This window comes from Anastrepha ludens, chromosome 2 (assembly GCF_028408465.1).
Source record: "Anastrepha ludens isolate Willacy chromosome 2, idAnaLude1.1, whole genome shotgun sequence".
In the NCBI taxonomy this organism is placed as follows: Eukaryota; Metazoa; Arthropoda; class Insecta; order Diptera; family Tephritidae; genus Anastrepha; species Anastrepha ludens.
Window position 1 is genome coordinate 40,456,545 of NC_071498.1, and position 18,737 is coordinate 40,475,281.

The 18,737-nt window shown below is 31.8% G+C and overlaps 1 protein-coding gene across 17 annotated transcripts in view; it reads right to left on the reverse strand.

The window, feature by feature from the left end:
- LOC128869426 (casein kinase I) overlaps positions 1-18,737 on the reverse strand; it is a 135,137-nt gene that overhangs the window by 52,459 nt on the left and 63,941 nt on the right. For 9 of the 17 annotated variants that reach the window (XR_008455313.1, XM_054112015.1, XM_054112012.1 and 6 more), the window contains 3 exons: positions 7,596-7,706; positions 5,089-5,199; positions 920-1,083 (listed from right to left, as the gene is read on the reverse strand). Coding sequence is in view for 16 of the 17 variants with exons in the window: in XM_054112015.1 (XP_053967990.1) it covers positions 920-1,083; positions 5,089-5,199; positions 7,596-7,706 (386 nt within the window). In the remaining variant the exon portion in view is untranslated. The remainder of the gene's footprint in view (positions 1-919; positions 1,084-5,088; positions 5,200-7,595; positions 7,707-18,737) is intronic. The other 8 variants (XM_054112009.1, XM_054112004.1, XM_054112027.1 and 5 more) reach the window with 3 other exon arrangements.

Consider the following 18,737-nt stretch of genomic DNA (forward strand, 5'->3'; position numbering starts at 1 on the left):
AAAATCTCTCGATCTCTTTCCCCTTGCATACTCTTTTTTTAATTGATATTAAATAAATAGATTATAATTATCTCACTATTTGTTTTTTTTTCTATTTCCCTTTTTCTACTGGCTACCATCCCTTTCTGTTCTATAAGTATTTATATTCCAATGAGTTACGAACTTCACCTATTCAATAGTAATTAATAGTTTCCTGGTGTGTTTGCTTCTTTCCATCGCTCGAATTCCTCGCTTACATGTAAAAATGTATTACTAAAGGCCCAGTTAGCATAGATCAACCTAATTTGCTGTACAAGTTGATAATGTTTATTTAAGGTAAATTTTTTATTATTATTATATATTAATTATTATTTTTTTTTTAGTTCCTTTTTTTGTATTTTTTTTTTGTTTAATTATTTTATTTAAATATTTTTTTTTTAATTTTTTTTGTTTTTTAGTATTTAGTTTTTATCAATTTTTTGTATGAAGTCACGCCAAATAAATTCGTTTTTAAATTACATCATTTTTTTGGCAGGATTATCTGAGATATCTGATTCTCTCACCGCTCTCAACTTACTTAACACCACCGCTGAAGAGTCAAAACTCTACAAACTTTGTTTCTTTGCTATAGCTTTTCTATATAGCAATTTGGAAAAAAAATTTAGCAAGTTTAACTAGAGAAATTAAGTCTAGACCAACTGAGCCTTGAGCCAACATAGTACTTTTTTGTAGAACAAACATAAAGCATAGCGCACTTTAGCCTTAATTTAAATACGAAAATTAATGATACAATAGAGTATAAAAAAGTTCAGTATAGAGTAAACTGTTACGAAACAAAGTACTCATACAATACGTAATTTAAGATAGCGAGAGAAAACGAAAAAAAAAAAAACGAAAATGTGCATACAAAAAATTATAAATTAAATAATGGTAAACTTACAAGTTGCTTAGATATCATCAGTACAGTCTTAAGAGAAAATTTACGGGAACAAATATTGAAGAGATCTTCTAAGGACAGTCCCAATAACTCTAATACCATGGCATTATAACGGCCACCACATGTGCCCAAATAATACACACGCGGTATACCCTCTGGGCAGTCATCTATGCAGTTATATTTTCAAAAGGTGTCACGTCAAAGGGTTTATTTTTTTTTTCATTATTTTTCGTTATGTTGATGTGGTTGTTGTATTTGTGAGAGATGAACAGAATAGGTCCAGGGTAATAGGCGGTAGCAGAAATTCCAGGCGGTGGTTCATCATTATACAGCAGGCAATAGGTGGGTAGATTCATCGATTTGACGTAATTGCGGCGAGTAAAGGATGTTTGGTGTTTTTTTTTATCAAATAATTGTGTGCGATGATGAGTTTATATTTTTTTACATTGTTTTTTTTTTGTTTGTTTAGCAATATATCGAAAGCACGCGCGCAGCAACAGCAACAACATTTAAATGCAATACACAACAAAAATAAAAATAAATTTAATACAAATTATTCTTGTTGTTACAGACTACAGTCGTTATGTAATATAAGTATGCAGGTATGTACAAAATTTGAAATATGTCTTTTGTGTTTTTTTTTTGTTTGGTAGCCCATTCTAGTGCGGTTTGTTTCTTTCGAAATTTCTTTCAATAAATTACTGGCGCACCGACCTTCGAAATATGTTCGAGAAAATCTATTTTTTATTTTTTTTTTAGTTGAGTTATAAATCATATTGAAGCCTTCGTTTTTTTTATAGAAAATACCTTTATAGTTTTTCTAAAAAATTACAGATCCTGCGGAGGTGATAACGGTGCAAAACTTCGTATTTAATAATAACAAGCAAAGTTAAGTAGGATATTTTTAAAGCGGGACAGTTTGTAAATAAAAAGCGTACGAAATAAAATCAGCCAAGTAGTAATAGGACGAGCGATTGAAGTCATATGAGGAATCTGCAAAGTGAGTACACGAATACTGAAAAAATCGATCATATTTAAATATTTATCGATGCACCTTAAAAGCTATATGGTTAAAACGCTCTTAAAAAGCTCTTTTATAAATTTTTTTTAATTTTAAATTCCATTAGATCGACGATAATGCTTTGAGAGCTTTCGAAATACATTTAGAAATCTTTGCTAAGTACCTTGAAATTAAAGTGAAATTCCGACTGCTTTAAAAGTATTTTAAAAGAAATGAAAGTATAATTTATGGACTGAGTTACCCTACAAATGGCAAACGCACTTGAAAGATCATGAAATTCTCTATGATAAAAGCTGCCAAAAAAAAATATTTGGAATAGCTTTTTAAGGAGCTACTTCTGTTTTATAATACACAGAGTTAAAGCCACTGAAAAAGTAAGAGCTTTTAAAAAAAGTTTTTAGCCCGCTTTGAAAAACTGCAAAACAGTTGATAGTAAAATTTTGCGGGTTGCAGTTACTCTAAAATGGAAAAATCAATAAAAAGCTTTATCGTAAAAACTAAAAAAAAAGCACATTGAGAAAAACAGGAATAACTTTTAAAAAGCTTTCTAACCAAAGCTATCATGAAATATGTACATATATATTAGTATATGCTGACTTAAATTGAAAAAAGTGCATATTTGACAATTTCGTAAGATTTTATTTTTGAACCTCAACAGAAAAAAATTTAAATCCCTCTAATGGATATTAACAGTTTAAGAGCCAAAATAGTTGAAAGTGCTCTTAGGGTCAGTTATTTTGTGCCAGTTTATCTCTGCTTTCCAGTTATTTAGAGTTGAACTCCATTAAGAAATTCACCACAATGAGTGGGTTTTGTCAAAAAGGGTAAAAGATTTTGCCGAAAAGTTCAAAAGTTTAAGAGCTCAAAAGTTTATGAGCTGAAAAGCAAAAGGGCTTTGAGTATTTTCAGAATTTTGTATGCTATATTCTAATATTTATTATATTAATTTCTTTAGCTTAAGCGAGTACTTAAAAGAGGTTTTAAAAGTGTTGTCTAAAGTTTTAAATGCAAACTAGCTTTGACTATGTCAGATTATTTCTTGTTACATTGCATAAAGGCAAAGAAACCTTTATTTTTTACAAGTTATAACATTTTTTTAATCTGATTATTCTACAAAAAGCTCATAAGTAAAAGTTAAAAATGAGTTTGGAACTATTGAAAAAGGCTTTTCAAGAGAGCCAATATCCCATTATATAAAGGGCTACATACATACATAAACAGCTTGACAGCACTAAAGGCTTAGAAGTTTTTTGGAGGTATTTTAAACTTGTTGAAAAGCTTTAAACTTTGAAATGGAAATCATGAAACTTTCCAAATGTCAAATTAGATAAATACAACATGGAAAGTAAGAAAGTATTACCGCATGTAAGAGATGTTTGAAAAAACGAGAAACAGTCTTGAACAAAAACAAACTAAAACAAAAAAGCTTTCAAATACGAGAAGTTTAAAGAATAAAACTTAATTAAAACTTAACGAATCAAAACTTCTCAAGGCCAACAGCAACTTTTACCAATTTGTAAAAAGTTCCCAAAGAAAGGAAAGAAAAAGGATTTCTTTAAAGGTTTTTAAGAAATCTCTCAAGTTTCTCAAACAGCTTTTCAGCCTTTTTTTGACATTTGCCTCTTGACAACAAAAGCATTAATGAGATCAAATGAAATATTTTTTTTTCTTCTTGATAACTGATATTAAGGGGGAAGTCTACTGTGACAAGGGAAAAAACAGGCTTATTTTCCGGATTTTATTTCTAACAAAATATTGCTCGTACATAAAATCTATTTAAACTCTTATCTTTATTATATATTTAAGTTTTTGAAAAAAAAATTTTAAGTCAAAATATTCAAAATGGCCGCTGTGGCACTTCTGCAAGCGCAGGTCCGCTTTTCTTAGGTGCCTAAACGGTGTACATGAAATCTTACGTTTCGGTGATCTAAAACAAAAAAACAAAATATTGTTATCATATACATAGAATTGACTCTTGTCTGTCGTAGGATTATGTCGATAAAAAATTTTGGTGTTGAAAAAAAAATTCTTGAAATTTTTTTCTTTTTTTTTGCCTAAAATTGATGTTACTATTGTTTATAACAATTTAACAAATAACGATATCAAAAAAATCCTATGTCAGACGAGAGACACTATTACAGAGAATATATAATTAAATTTTTAAGCTGATTCATTTATCAGAACTCGAGATATCGTGTACACCGTATACAAACACTTAGTTTCGAGAAAAATGCGTTTAAAGTTTCAGTATAGCAGGTACGCGCTTTGGAGCGCTTCGGGAAAAGGTCGAAATTTCAACGAAGAAAAATTTAGCCAGCTGTAACACATATTGTACCTTATTTAAAAGGGTTCAAAGTATTTTTTAAGCTAATAAAAAAAAAAATCTATTTTTTGAAAAATTCACAGTAGACTTCCCCCTTAAGCATATTCAACTATACGCTTAAACGCTATGATAAATTGGAGCTTTCATCAAACGTCATTTACTCGAAGCTGACTTTTTGCTCCACAATTGTCACTCGAGCTTTCATCAAAGTTTTTGGAAGAATATACAGAACGCTTTTTATTAAGTTTACCAGTTTGTTTTTAGTTTCTTCTGGAACTTTGGGACAGTTTTACTGCTAATTCACATTCGAATATTACCTAAAATAATTTTTAAAAACTTTACTAACGAGCAGCCAACAAAAGCATTCTAAGCTTAGTTATTAAACATCTTTTTTAAAACAAACGCCTTTTTAAGAGAGCAACTCGACAGATATATCTTCAAGCTCTATAACATATAACAAACTTTGACTTCTGTTTCCTTATCAATTTAGTTATTGGAGCTTTCAAAAAGATCTTCGTTTAAAAACGTTGCAAGTAAACAGTAGAGTAAGACGGGTTAAAAAAAATATCACTTCTAAACGCTCGCACCGTTAACATATTTTTATGCCACATTGTTGTTGGTTGATTTTATTTCGAATAGTTAGTAATATTTTAAGTTAGAAAGGGATATGTTATAATTTTGAGTTTTCACGATTTCTATTCAGCAACTTAATTAAATGAAGTGAAGCGCAGAATAGGATTTAATTTTTTTAGTTAATGGAACGGGGACGGGAATAAAAAGGCATTAGGTAGGAGTATTATATTTGAAAAAACGAAAGCGTCTACATACCATGTGATCCTAATAGTTTATAAAACCTATACTCTAAATGTAGTTGTGGAGCCTTTGACTTCATAGGCTCCATTTTTATTGCTACGTGTTCATTGTTGTACAGATTTTTGCCTGAAATAAAGAGAAGAGAACGGTAAATAAAATATTTACATAATTTTAGTTTAGTTACGACATTTCAAGGATAAAGCGGGCAAAAAATATATGTGCCTCAAAGTAGACACAATTAAAAATGGTTTACAAGTAAATTTTTTTTTTTTTTCAAAAGAACACAACAAAACAGAACAATTAAATTTATTCTTCTTTAAGGCCGCGTTGCATTTTTGGAAAAGAAATACAAAACTTTTCGTAATAATAATGGAGTAGATTCCACTTTTCCAATTCGCAGTCAGGCGCACATTCAGTTTCGAGAAAGAAGATCAACAACACAGCGCTCATCTTAATAGTCGATCATGCTGAAACATAGGACAAAATATTTTTATGCGCAAATATATTGCCAAATTTATTGCATATTTTACAGTTCATTCTTAGCATGACTCAGCTCACTGTGCAACATTTCCAAGGGGCGAAACGATACCAGATCAGGACGTACATACTAGACGCACAATTTAGATATAAACAAAAATAGAGTAGCAGCTCGATTCATTCGCAACATAAACGCAAATGCAAGCAGGCATAAATAACTGATGCATAATTATAGTGAGATTTTCATGTGAAGTACATCTCTAGAAAATTTTTCGAAATTAATTTTTTAACACTTCAAACAAAACCACAACAAAAAAAAAGTAAAACCAAAAACAATACAAAAATATAAAAAATAAACATAAACATAAAAAATAAAAATAAACATAAATATATATTATATAAATAAAACAAAAAACAAAATATATATATATATATAAAAAAAAATAAATAAATATAAAAAAAAATAAATAATTAAATAATAAAAACAAAATAAAAATAAAATAATAAAAAAAACAAAAAAAATTTAAAAACAAAAAAAAAAATTAAAAACTAAATACATTAAAAAATAAATAAATAAAAATTAAATAAAAAAAATAAATAAAAATTAAATAAAAATAAATAAACATAAATACAAAAATTAATAGATAAAAAAATTTAAATAAAGCAATTAAAAAAAAAAACCAAAAACAAACAAATACAAAAAATAAAAAATAAATAAATAAAGAGCAAAAATAGTAAAACAATAAACAAATAACAAAATAATAAAATAAAAAACAAATAAGAAATAAGTAATGAAAAAATATAAATAAAAAAAAATAAAAAAATTATAATAAAAAAATAAAAAATAATAATAAAAAAATATAAAAAACCATAAAAAAATAATAATAAAAAAAAATATAAAATAAGCAATAACAAAAAAATAAATTAAAATAAAAAAAGGGTCGTAAAAGAGTTAATGGGCTAAAATATTTAACAAAAATTTTCCTCGTGAAATTTGACTATTTTTTGTTTTTGTTTTTTTTTGTCGGGACAGACTAGCGAGTACATCACTCAGAAATTTTACTCAACTAAGTGGCTGTATACTCCAAGTCACTGATATATGTATGTACCTATATTATATTATAACTAAGGACACAAAATAAGTTGGAGATCACATTTTTCAGAAATAAAGAAATCAAGGGCGAAAGACTGTTGTAGAGAAGAATTGTCGATTTCCTTGGGGCGCCTCTATAAGAATCCCGTTTGCTTTTTATTTTTACAACTTTTTGAAAAACAAAAAACATTAAATTTGTCTTTTATTTTTTCAATCAAATAATAACGATTATATGTAACTTTTATTTTTATATTATTTTACTCACAAAATAAATCAACTTTTAACAGTCATTTCTTTATTTCTTGTTTTTTTTTCCAAAATTGTAAGTCAAAAAATAAAATTTTTCTCGAAACTTCTGTTAAAAAAGCCATAAAAAGTTGGGTCCTTGATTAAACCGCTTTTCGCACATTTTCCAAAACACATGCAGGTAAGCAATTTAAACCTTAAATGGGCCAGAAAATGTACTTTGTACAAACTTTGGCGGGTTTGCTACATGGGTCTAGTACTTTCATCCTGAGTTGAAATCATTGCGCCATTGTACTGTGTATTATGAATACATAGCAACAAACACATAAAAACCATTGCATTCAGTATAACCAAATCCACCAAACAATTCTCTGGCAACGTCTATAGAATAGACAACATTAAACATCGGCAAGGCAAAGTACAGCATTGTTGCACATTGACACTACACATTGTCAGCGAAACATACCGACTCCTGAACGCAGATACATTCAAACTATTAATTTCCATATACTTCATCATGCACACAGCAACAAAATTCAGCAGGCAACAAATAAAAAAAAGATGCATTTCAATGCAAATCATTTTTTTGGCACATTCCAATTATATATTTATATGTATACATAAGTATGTATGCATGTGTGTGAGAACAATAAGTCGCCCGAACATTCCATTCCATTATTGATTGCGTGCAGGTTTCAATTCCTACCTGCTGCAGCGGTGGCGCCAGAACTAGAACTACCATTGCCACTGCCCCTGCCACTTGAACCGGCAACAGTGCTGCTGCTGCTGCTGCCACCGAAAAAGCACATGCGTCGACCTAACGGCGAAGAAGTGCAGAACAATTCATTCAATTTTATAAGCGACAATTCATTCGTTTGGCAATCGCATTTAAGGATATGTGTCTGTATGAATGGCTTGTCTATGTGTATTTATATTTATGAAGAGTTAGACGCGAACCAAAGTGATGGATGATGAAAAATTTTACTGAAAATCCAAATATCAGTATGCACTGATATCAGAAAACTTAATTTTAATATGTTTTCAGCAAAATTTTTTAACAATTTTTTAAACCTTCCAAATTTCTATGTCAATGTGAATTGGTATGCCAACGAGTGATGCGACTCTGATAAATATGAGTTTATAAACAGAGCAATAACTGTGATCAATAATTTTGATAGATAGGTATAAGGCGTTTATGTAAAATTATCGCTCAGTTTGTTCAGGATGCGAAGTACACTGTGGATATGACATTCATACCTAATGATAGGAAAATGTCGACAATATCAAATCTTCGCATTTACTTTGCCAGCAAAATATTCTCATACAAACTCCTTGATGACCAGAAGCAGCTTAAAAGAATGATTTCCTAAATGCTTTGATGGGATGCAAATTGAGCATTTTGATTTATTGAGGTTTGAATATATCATAAAAGAGACTGATACCAAACACATAAAAAAGCAGACCAATTCGAGGACAGTTTGAAAAGTCCGCGCAAAGTCAGAGAGATGGCTCTATTGGCGCATATCGAGATTATATTTTGTTAGTCGCATCTCTTGGAAGAACACACACAAAGCTTCAGCCAGATCGGTATACTTCTTTATGTTAAGCATTCGTTTGAATCGAGGGAGTCGAGTGACTTTCCTTTTCCATCACGACAACAGACCAACTCAACACTAGCAACTGCTGAGGCGAGTTGTGGCCGCAAAATTAATGGAAATAGGTTTCCAGCTCGTTTCACATCCCCTTCTATTCTCCAGACTTGGCTCCCTCGGATTGCTCGTACTCCTATTTGTTTCCCACTTTGACTTATAGCTGGCGGGAAAAGCTTTTATTCGAACGAGGATGATTTTATTCGAACAAATGGCTATTTTTCAGACTTGGATAAATCATACTATTCGGAAGGGATCAAGAAATTAGAACAGCGTTGGACGAAGTGTATAAGCCTAAAAAGATATTATAGACTATAAGACTCGAAAAATAAAAAAGGGTAAACAGAACAATATAGCAGTTTTATTTTTGCACAGACTTCTATATACATCCAAGACTTATAAAAATTCGACAAAATTTTATATCAGGATTTAAAAAAATTTGGAGCGCAGTTTTATGTTATAGTCCATTAAATTTTAGTATAATAAAGTGCAAGTTAGAGGTGGCTCAAAATACTCGTTGATTTTTGATAATTTTTTCACTGATGGTGTTACGTACATATATTCTCCACATAAAAAAATCGGGGATTTGTTATATAGTGAAAAAATTATTAAAAAAACGGGATTTTTAAGCAACTGGAAACTTGCACTTTAGTGACTATCTTAATTTTTTATATTTCACATGCAATTTTAAGACACCCTTTATATGATCATATGTATGAGTTTGGGTAAAGCTTTTTCATTTCAAAACATTCTTTTTCCAGCCAAATTTGCGAAAACCCATGGTGGGTTGCATACATATATACGTATATTTACAATACATATATCACGCGTCCGCAACAACACTGTATACATAAGTACATACATATGTACCAGCATGTACGCTTACAAACATAAAAGTAGTTGATAATAAAAAATATGAATAAAATAAATACATTGAGCACTAAAAACCAATAGTCAACAAATTGCTGATTGAAGAGTGTGAGAAAAAAAAAATATTCTTGACAATTGCTCATCTCGCCACTGCTGCTGTTGATGTTTGCGCAATTAAATTAAATAAAATTTGCAAGTAAATGCAGCGTAAACAAATACTAACATCGCGGGAAAAAATAGTAAATAGTAATAAAAGTAAATACAACTACAAATATGAATGAATAAACATTATTGTAGATAATATCGCGAGAAGGCCGGCGGTGTAGGAAAAATATGAATATTTATTTGAAAAAGTAGCGAGTATGAAATGTACAAACATATTTAATGCGTTGTGTATAAAAAAATCAATTGAAAATGTAATTGTGTCAATGACTAAAGCCAACACAGAGTAGCGCTGCTAAGTTAACACGCTGAGAGTCTGACTTAGTACATTCGCACTGTTATTTAGCATAGATAGAGAACAGTGCAATAAACAGTATGTTATTCTCCTGTTAAGTTATACTAGCAAAATGTACTGTTGTTTTATTGCCATCGAATTTAGCATTGGCAAGTGAGAGGCGAAAAAGTAAATTGCAATGAATAAAATTAAAATAAATGTAAATGGAGAACTAAAAATTAATAAAAATAAAATATATGGAATAGGTTAGTTCGGTACAAGCAGCAGAGATGAACCCTGAAGACATTACCACACTTCTATTTTTACGAACCAGCTAAGCTACGTACTGTAGTATAGAATCGCTTCATATGTGATACTGTTACTGTTTTTATTTGTCATTTATTCTGTTTTTCTTTTGTCATTTGGAAATTGTAGAAGTTAACGATGCAGGCGTGAAAGCAGAAGTAATATTTCTAACAAAACTAAAAAAAAATCACGTCGGTTGACTTTGAAAACTTGTAATTTTATACAGCGAAGCGCTGAGAAATGATACGTACACATGTACATATTAAAAATATATAGTAGATGTGTACGTATACATATGTAAATATGTGTATTAAATTAAATCACAAGAACATTAAAGTGCATTACAAAGAGAGCTAAAAAAAGTGCGATAATATCTACACTTGGTTGCAATTTGAGTACTGACTGAGTGGCTGACTGATTGACGCCCAGTATAACTACATATATATGTAGATATAAATAAATGCATGATAGATAACAACAAACGGTTTAATAATGAAACCAACAAATAAAACTTTTAGAAGAAAATATAAACAACTTAACTAAAGTGCTATCTCTCTCTGGCGCAATTGCTACAGCAAATATTACATATAAATACTTTTGTATACAAAAAAAAACTTAAAGAGAAGTGTCTTGACGCTCACCCAAACCCATCGCCAATATGTAATTGCATACATTCTTGTACACAGTAGCGTACCAAATGATAGTACTCCTTTTCGAAATGGTCCCTCTCGCTATATTTTTTATTTTTTTTTGTTTATTTTTATTAAACTTCTTGTAATCAAGTAATTATACCTAATTTGATCTGATTCAAATTCATTTCGTTTATTTTCATTATTTCATACTACTCATACCCGGTGGCCCATTGCTACAAATCTCTGACATTTTTCAAAAATTAAAATTGGTGGTTAAAAACCCTTCTTTTTTGTTTTGTTTTTCAATATATTCCTCACAACGATCACTACACTTTTGCATCCGTGTGAACCAATTTTCGAAACACTTCTTCAGTCGTGTTTTCAGAGCGTTCTTTGTGTGAGAGCCAACGCGAATATTTTTTACCACAAGGCGAACATCATACAAAATCTTATTTATGCATGTGATCTATGCTCAAGGATGATTTCTTGTCTCATTAACCCTCATCAAAAATTGTCATGGGTCCAAAATGGAAGACGGCAGTGCCGCGGCTGGAACTGACAGACCGCATTTCAAAAAGGCAGTTCCAGTAGGAAAAACACTTCCATTTTCCAGGCGGAGGTCCACGCCTTAGAGTTGTGCGCCAGAGAATATCTACAGAGAGGCATTCGCAGTGCCAATATTAACATTCTCTCTGACAGTCAAGCAGCTCTAAAATCGCGAAATAGCTTCTCATTCCAATCAATGTTGGTCTGAGAATGTTTTAAAGTCCTCAACACCCTAGCAACAAGAAACTCTGTTACCTTGATGTGGGTTTCGGCACACGAGGGGCACGAAGGGAATGAAATTGCGGACACTCTAGCGAAATAGGGGACAAACACTCCCTTTATAGGTCCTGAACCTTTCTGCGGGGTAAATAACAGCTTCAAAAGTGCCGTTCTACGTGAGCAGGAACAATGAGGCCTAATCGATTACTGGATAGCCCAATCGAGCATGCGGCAATCGAAAAGACTCATAGATCCAGAACGGATAAGGGCAGAAACAATCCTTAACCTAAGCAGAAAAGGCATAAAACTTTACACTGAACTACTAGCAAGACACTGTAAACTTAATTATCACATGAAAAAGATAGGGGTGATAGAAAACGATTCTTGTAGACTCTGCAAATAGGCACAAGAAACAGCAGAACCCGTTCTATGCGACTGCCCAGCAGCGGCACGACGCAGTTTAAATTACCTGGGAAATGGAGCCATAAATCCAAACCTCCTGATAGAAATTAAGCCTACAGCAGTTTTAGGATTTATTAATAGCCTACAACTTTTCGAGTAGGCTACATGGCTGCACATAAGATCCATTCAGGTCCCAACACACAAACATCCAATCAATAAGTATAATTTTTGACATCCCAAACCCCTCATTATCTAAAGTACTCGACAGTGTCATGAAGGGTATATTTTTACCCAAATTTGTCTAATAAAAAATGTGAAAATAATGGTTCATAAAACATAGATCCTACAAATTTTTGAAAAATTTAAGTTCGAAAATGTTCGTTGTTTCTAATTTTTAGCGAATTACTATACACACACACACATACGTTTCTATACTCGTGCAAAAACTATGGTTGCATTGACGGGCACAAATGAAGAGTACGCGCAAAATAGCACGTTGTTCCTTTCCTTAGTTGTCGTCCGTCGTATTCAACGTTCTTCTTCATTCTTCTTTTCTTCTTCTTTTTTCATTTCTTCTACAAATTATCGTATTTTTTCTGTTTTGATTATGTTTTGCTAGCGTTAACGTGACGAAATCAGCAAACAACGTCATTGATTTCAATGAAATTCTCATTGAAATAACAACAAAATAGTTGTGATTTTTTTGCGCGGATCAAATTTAATTTGATTTCTTTATGCGCATCGTGATTAATTGAAATGAAACTATGCACGTACATTTAAAGCCAACTGTGTGAAAAAATACATAAAATATGTAAAAATATACATAGATTCAATAAGACTTCGTTAAGTCTATAGATAGAAGGCTGTAATAATTTCATTAATAGATAAGCGATAGTTATTCGTGTTCTTTTAACTTTTTTGCACAGAATATATTTAATTTACAGGGCGATAGATAAAACGCTCTAGGTAGTTGCTCTTTTAATAACTTTTAAATCAAATATAGGGTTGTCCGCAAAGTAATTGCCGATTTTACATATAATTGATAAATTGTTTTGAACAGCTTGTGACTATTTATTTTAATTTTTCCACAAAAGAGCATTTGCGTCATTTCCATAAAGGAAAAAGTGTAGAGAAGCGATTTTTCACTTAAAGATGAGCCAGGTTCAGGTCGGCCAAGTGATGTAAAGGCTTTAATCGAATTGGATCGTCATATAACTTTGCGTGAGATTAGAGAGAAGTTAAATATACCAAAATCAAGCGTTCATGAGCATATAAAGAGTCTTGGACTGGTAAAAAAACTTGATATTTGGGTACCACAAGAATTGAAAGAAATTCATTTAACAAACCGAATCAACGCTTGTGATATGCATCTTAAACGCAATGAAGGCGATCCGTTTTTGAATCGGATTATCACGGGTGATGAAAAATGGATACAATAACGCCGATCATGGGTCAAGCATGATGAAGCGCCACAAACGACTTCAAAGGCTGATATTTACCAAAAGAAGATTATGCTGTCAGTTTGATGGGATTGGAAGGGTGTGGTATATTTTGAGCTGCTTCAGAGGAACCAAACGATTAATTCGGATTTCTACTGCCAACAATTGGACAAATTGAATACAGCCATCAAAGAGAAGCGACCAGAATTGATCAACCGTAAAAGTGTCATATTTCATCAGGATAACGCTAGACCCATCTTTGGTCGCTCGCCAAAAACGGAGAGGGCTTGGCTGGGAACTTTTAATGCATCCACCATATAGCCTTATAGCCTTGACCTTGCACCGTCAGACTACCATTTTTTTCGGTCTTTGCAGAACTCCTTAAATGGTAAAACTTTCGGCAATGACGAGGCTTGGTTAAGTTTTTTGCAAATAAAGGCCAGAAGTTCTATGAGCGCGAAATAATGAATTTGCTGGAAAGATGGCAAAAGGTTATCGAACATAATGAAAAATATATAATTGATTAAAGTTCATTCTAAGTTTTAATAAAAATGTATTTACTTTCTTTTAAAAAATCGACAATTTCTTTCCGGACAACCCAAAATAATTGTACTATTTTCCTGCAATTTAATAGGGGTCCTTAATGGCTTGGTCATATAATTAACACCATTTCATTTGTATTAAAAAATTTTTTTTTCTTCTAGAAATAAAATTTTATTGTCACGCGGGGCAGAAGTTTCAATCTCATATTTGTTTGTTTTTAGAAAAAAATTTACTAAGACTGGGTGCCTTTTATTTGAAATAATTTTTAGTTTATGATACTTAAATGGATATGTTATATTATATCAGTTTTTTTTTCATTAAGTATTGTTTCACATCGCATAATGCGAATAATGGTATTTTTCAAATTGAAGAAACTTATTTACAACATTAGTGTTCGGAAAGAAATGCTATAGGGCGCTTCGCTCCGTCAAATTGTGTTTAGTGCTGAGACCAACTTGTGACCAGAGGTATAAACCAGTAGTCTCCTTCTGCGAGAATAATTAAAATCAAATTCATCAAAGAGCTATGCCAAGTAATGTTTTGTTCTCAAAATTGGCTGAATCTGACATCGCCAAGGTCTTGAAGACTTTTACTTTCTGAAGGACAATTTCATACTGCTACAATACCCACGAAACTATCAATTCATTGAAGATAATCTTCAAATTAGTTTCTGTAGCAACCGGTGGAAGTATGTCAAACCATTTACATATTTCTATATTTAGGTAAGAAATTAGCAAAAATTTACTCGCTAAATTCTATTTTAGAAGTCAGAAGACAGAAATTTACACCCGTTTTATACAACATATTTCGATAAACTATTGGCACATTCGCCCAAATTGTAGCTTTAACCCTTCGTAAAAAAATGTCATCCCCATTGAACTAGTGCTGTATTCGGCAAAGTAGATCCTGGAGACACAATCCGTTTCATAATGATTAGTGTTTGTTGTATGATAACATGTTTGTGAAATTGATAGTCTGTGTTACTGAAAATATCGAGCCTATCTTTCAGCGGCATGCAGTCAAAGTGAACGACCATATGCCCAGCGGCCTAATAAAGTAAAGTCTTAAGTTAAAGATTAATTGAACACCCTCCACACACATTGTGAATTTCGTAGAACAAATATCGGCGTGAAAACTACTGACGGTTTTTCGCAAACGAAAAAAGACAGAAAAAACAAGACTTTGGACTTCCCCTAGAAAATTATCCCTTATACATAACAATTCATCTCTCCAGGTGTGTATGAAACAAAAATCAACTGCTAAATCGTTCAGTTATTAAAATTTTGCTGTACCTGCACAAGTATTGACAGAGAAAAGAAGTGGAAAGTTCACGATTCACTTGAAATTCTAATCAAATCCAAGAAGCAAACCAACCAAAAAATGTGGAACGCAGTGGTAGTTATGCGACATCATTATCAACGGTACATAATCGCTCAATCACATCGTCAAACATTCAACTACATACAAGCGATAAATATAAGAATTCGAGAAGCAATTCGGAGAAAAACCACTTGAGTTTTATTTTCGACAATCTTAAAGCATATCTGAAGCACTTTTGAGCGAAAAGTAAAAGCTGTTGAAGGCTAGCAAAACAAACAAATCAATGAAAGAATGATGAAATCAATAAAAATAAAGAATGATGATGACACTGATGATGAAAAAAAATAGGAGGAGGAAAGTGAACTCAACGAGACTCTAGGAGAACTTGTTGAATGAAATCTATAAATGACATAAAATGAAAAATTAGAATTTCAAAGAATGACAATGAATAAGAAAATGATGGAAGAAGCTAAACGTAAAAAATGTAGTAAAAAAAGATATCAACTTTGCTATAAATTTAAGTGATGCCGAAATTTTTTTCTATAATTTTGGCATATTTCAATTTCAATCCAGAAAATTGAATTCAAGAATGATAGAAACAAAATTACTCCCATTACAGAGTGTCTGGGGTCACATTGGTGCAGTTTAGTGAAAGAGCTGTGAAAATGCGAGCAAGAATGCAAGAAGAGGAAATCACACAAGCACACGAATAAATTGCACAAGTGCGACTTCTCACACACAACGATTTTGTCAATTTCGCTGAGAGCAAAGTAACGGTACTATGATCGGCGCCGCCTTATTATTCTCTCCATCGTGGTATTACGCGAATAGCATCATTTGTTTTGAAGAAATTGAGAAAAATTAGAGGAGATTCTCATTATAACCTCTCTGGTGTCCTCAACAAACGGAAGTGCTGCTTTTGTCCTCACATCAGTCACGAAAGACCACTGCCCAATCAGAAAGTGACATGAAGTGAGCTGGCAAGAGAGTTAATGAATTGAATGGATGTTAGTACACGTTGTGTTAAGGCAAATGCATCGAAAGGTAAAAAAGAATGAAAATAACAACAAGATGCCGCGAGATGACACACTGCACGCGCATCAAGGGAGCATTAGCGTCGAAAACTCCCGAAATTTATGGTGTCCAAAATTGTGCGATATTTTCTTTCGCTATGATCCACTTTCCGTTGAGACATTACCGAACTTTGTGTAAATTTTATGCTAAGACCACAAAGCTCATAAGAGTCCAAATGCCAAATGGCAGCGATATTAGCCGAGACATTGACAAATGAGACAAAAAATGCTAAACGAAATGGAGCTCGCTGTTTTTCTTATCAATTAACGGCAGCTAGCTAAACAATATGGCTTTCGGAAACTAAATAGTTTTGCAAAATTTTTAAAAAAAGATAAGCTTTCTAAATTTTTGGAACATTGTCGAAGTTATTTAAAAGCTCTTTTAACCAGATTAAGATGACGCAGTAAAGAAAAGGGATTGAAAAAATTGTCGAAGTGCGCGTGAGATATGTAGAGGTATGTACATACATATGTATGTATGTGTATGTACTAAATCACATCCTACTTAATAGAAATGCAGGTTAAATGATGATCAACTGAGTTAATTTTTTTATGCATAATTTCAAAATCTGCGCATTTACACTTATAATTACATTTTGATTTTCATATACTTAAAGCTGCTTCAATGAGGAGATTTACATTTGCATGGCAATTAAATGGGGCTTAATAGCTCCTGCATGCGAAATTTATGTAGCCCCTGGAGATAATTTTAAAATTAACATACAACAAAAACAAAAAAAAACACTGTAACATAACAAACATAGTAAATCTCTTTTAAACATTTAAAGCTACGTCATTTAATGAAACCACAAACAATTGCCTGCATTTGTACAGTGGCAGCTAAAATAATAGCAGCGAGACGTAATGGTACGTACTACAACAAAACCATATAACTAAACGTTGCGGACTCTGTACAAAATTAAACAAAAAAATTTAATGTTTATCACCAAAACTTCGATTTTTTAATAGGAATTTTAGAAAAATACTGGGTATGCAGTTTACTAGCGCATTTAATTAGACATATTATTAACGTTGATTTCTTTGTTTTGTTTTTTAATTTAATAAAAAACATTTTATTATCATTCTTTTTTTTATATTTTTATATTTTATATATTTTTTCTTAATTTTTTTTATTTCCCTTCTTCCCCCTTTTTTTTGAATTTTTGTTTTGTTTTTGTTTTTTGTGTTATTGTGCGTTTTCTTCCACATAACGAATAATCGAAGTTTTTTTACGAGTTTATGAAAGAAAAACGTTGTTGAATTTTTTGTTTAATTTGTACAAAGTTTGAAGCTTTGAATTGTACGGTGCTTGTTATATTTATATAGTTATATATTTTTATATAAAAAATAAAAAAAAAGATATAAATAAACAACCAACACTGCTGCGACATTTTTATCGCCACTGCATGTAAAAATGATACAAGAGTTTTTATTTAATTGGTAGGCGAAACAATCAAAGAGGGCGTACACCATAAAATAAAAGAAAAACAAAACATCAGTCATTCAGTAAAGCGTGTGCTGTGGCAAAGGGATGGCTAAGCTATTTTAATTTTGAAATAAAAAAATTAATAACATTTGCCCAAAAAAATGCAATTAATAATTCTCTAGGGAAGCAAAAATATTTCAGCTTATCGGCCGAATACATAAAATATATTTAAGATTACGTAACATCAGATAAGCCATACCACATCAAAATTTTTAAATATTTAGGAGGGAAGTTTTAGCGCTCTGAAAATTAATTTTGCTTCGTTTATAATTAAAAATCTCTATTTAAATGCTGTGAAACTAGACATCATGTTTTTCTGTCAGTAAGATTTTGTTATTGTAAAATTACACATTTCTTGACTACTTGTGCCAAATATATAATATTGATACATTCTGATATATTTCGCCGCCTACTGAAAAGGCTTATAACTTCAGAAGCCGGCAAAATTCGTTGCAAATTCAAATTGAATCACAATTGTTTTTTTTTCGAGGCTGGCACCACTGTAACAGTGAATGGCGAACGCTGTCGGGACATGATAAACGACTGTTTGATGCTGGAAATTGAAGCCCGTGATCTTCCAATAAGACTGCGGTTCTTGCCGTACAACCCGTTAAACAATGGATTTACTGCGTCGTCCTTTCGGTGAACAATTTATCGCTCGTCTCGCACCAGTGCATTGGCCACCAAGATCGTGTGATATCACATCTTTGGACTTCTATGTATGGGAATAAGTAAAGTCTAAATATTTTGTGGATAAACGAGCTTCGATTGAGGCATTGGGAACCAACATTGCTAAAGTTATTTACAAGACACCAGTCGAAGTCCTACAACGAGTCGTTCAAAATTAGTGTTTACGGATGGCCGAATTACGGGGCGATTGCGGCCAACACATGAAAGGGATTATCTTTAAAAAATAAATGTCCTGAA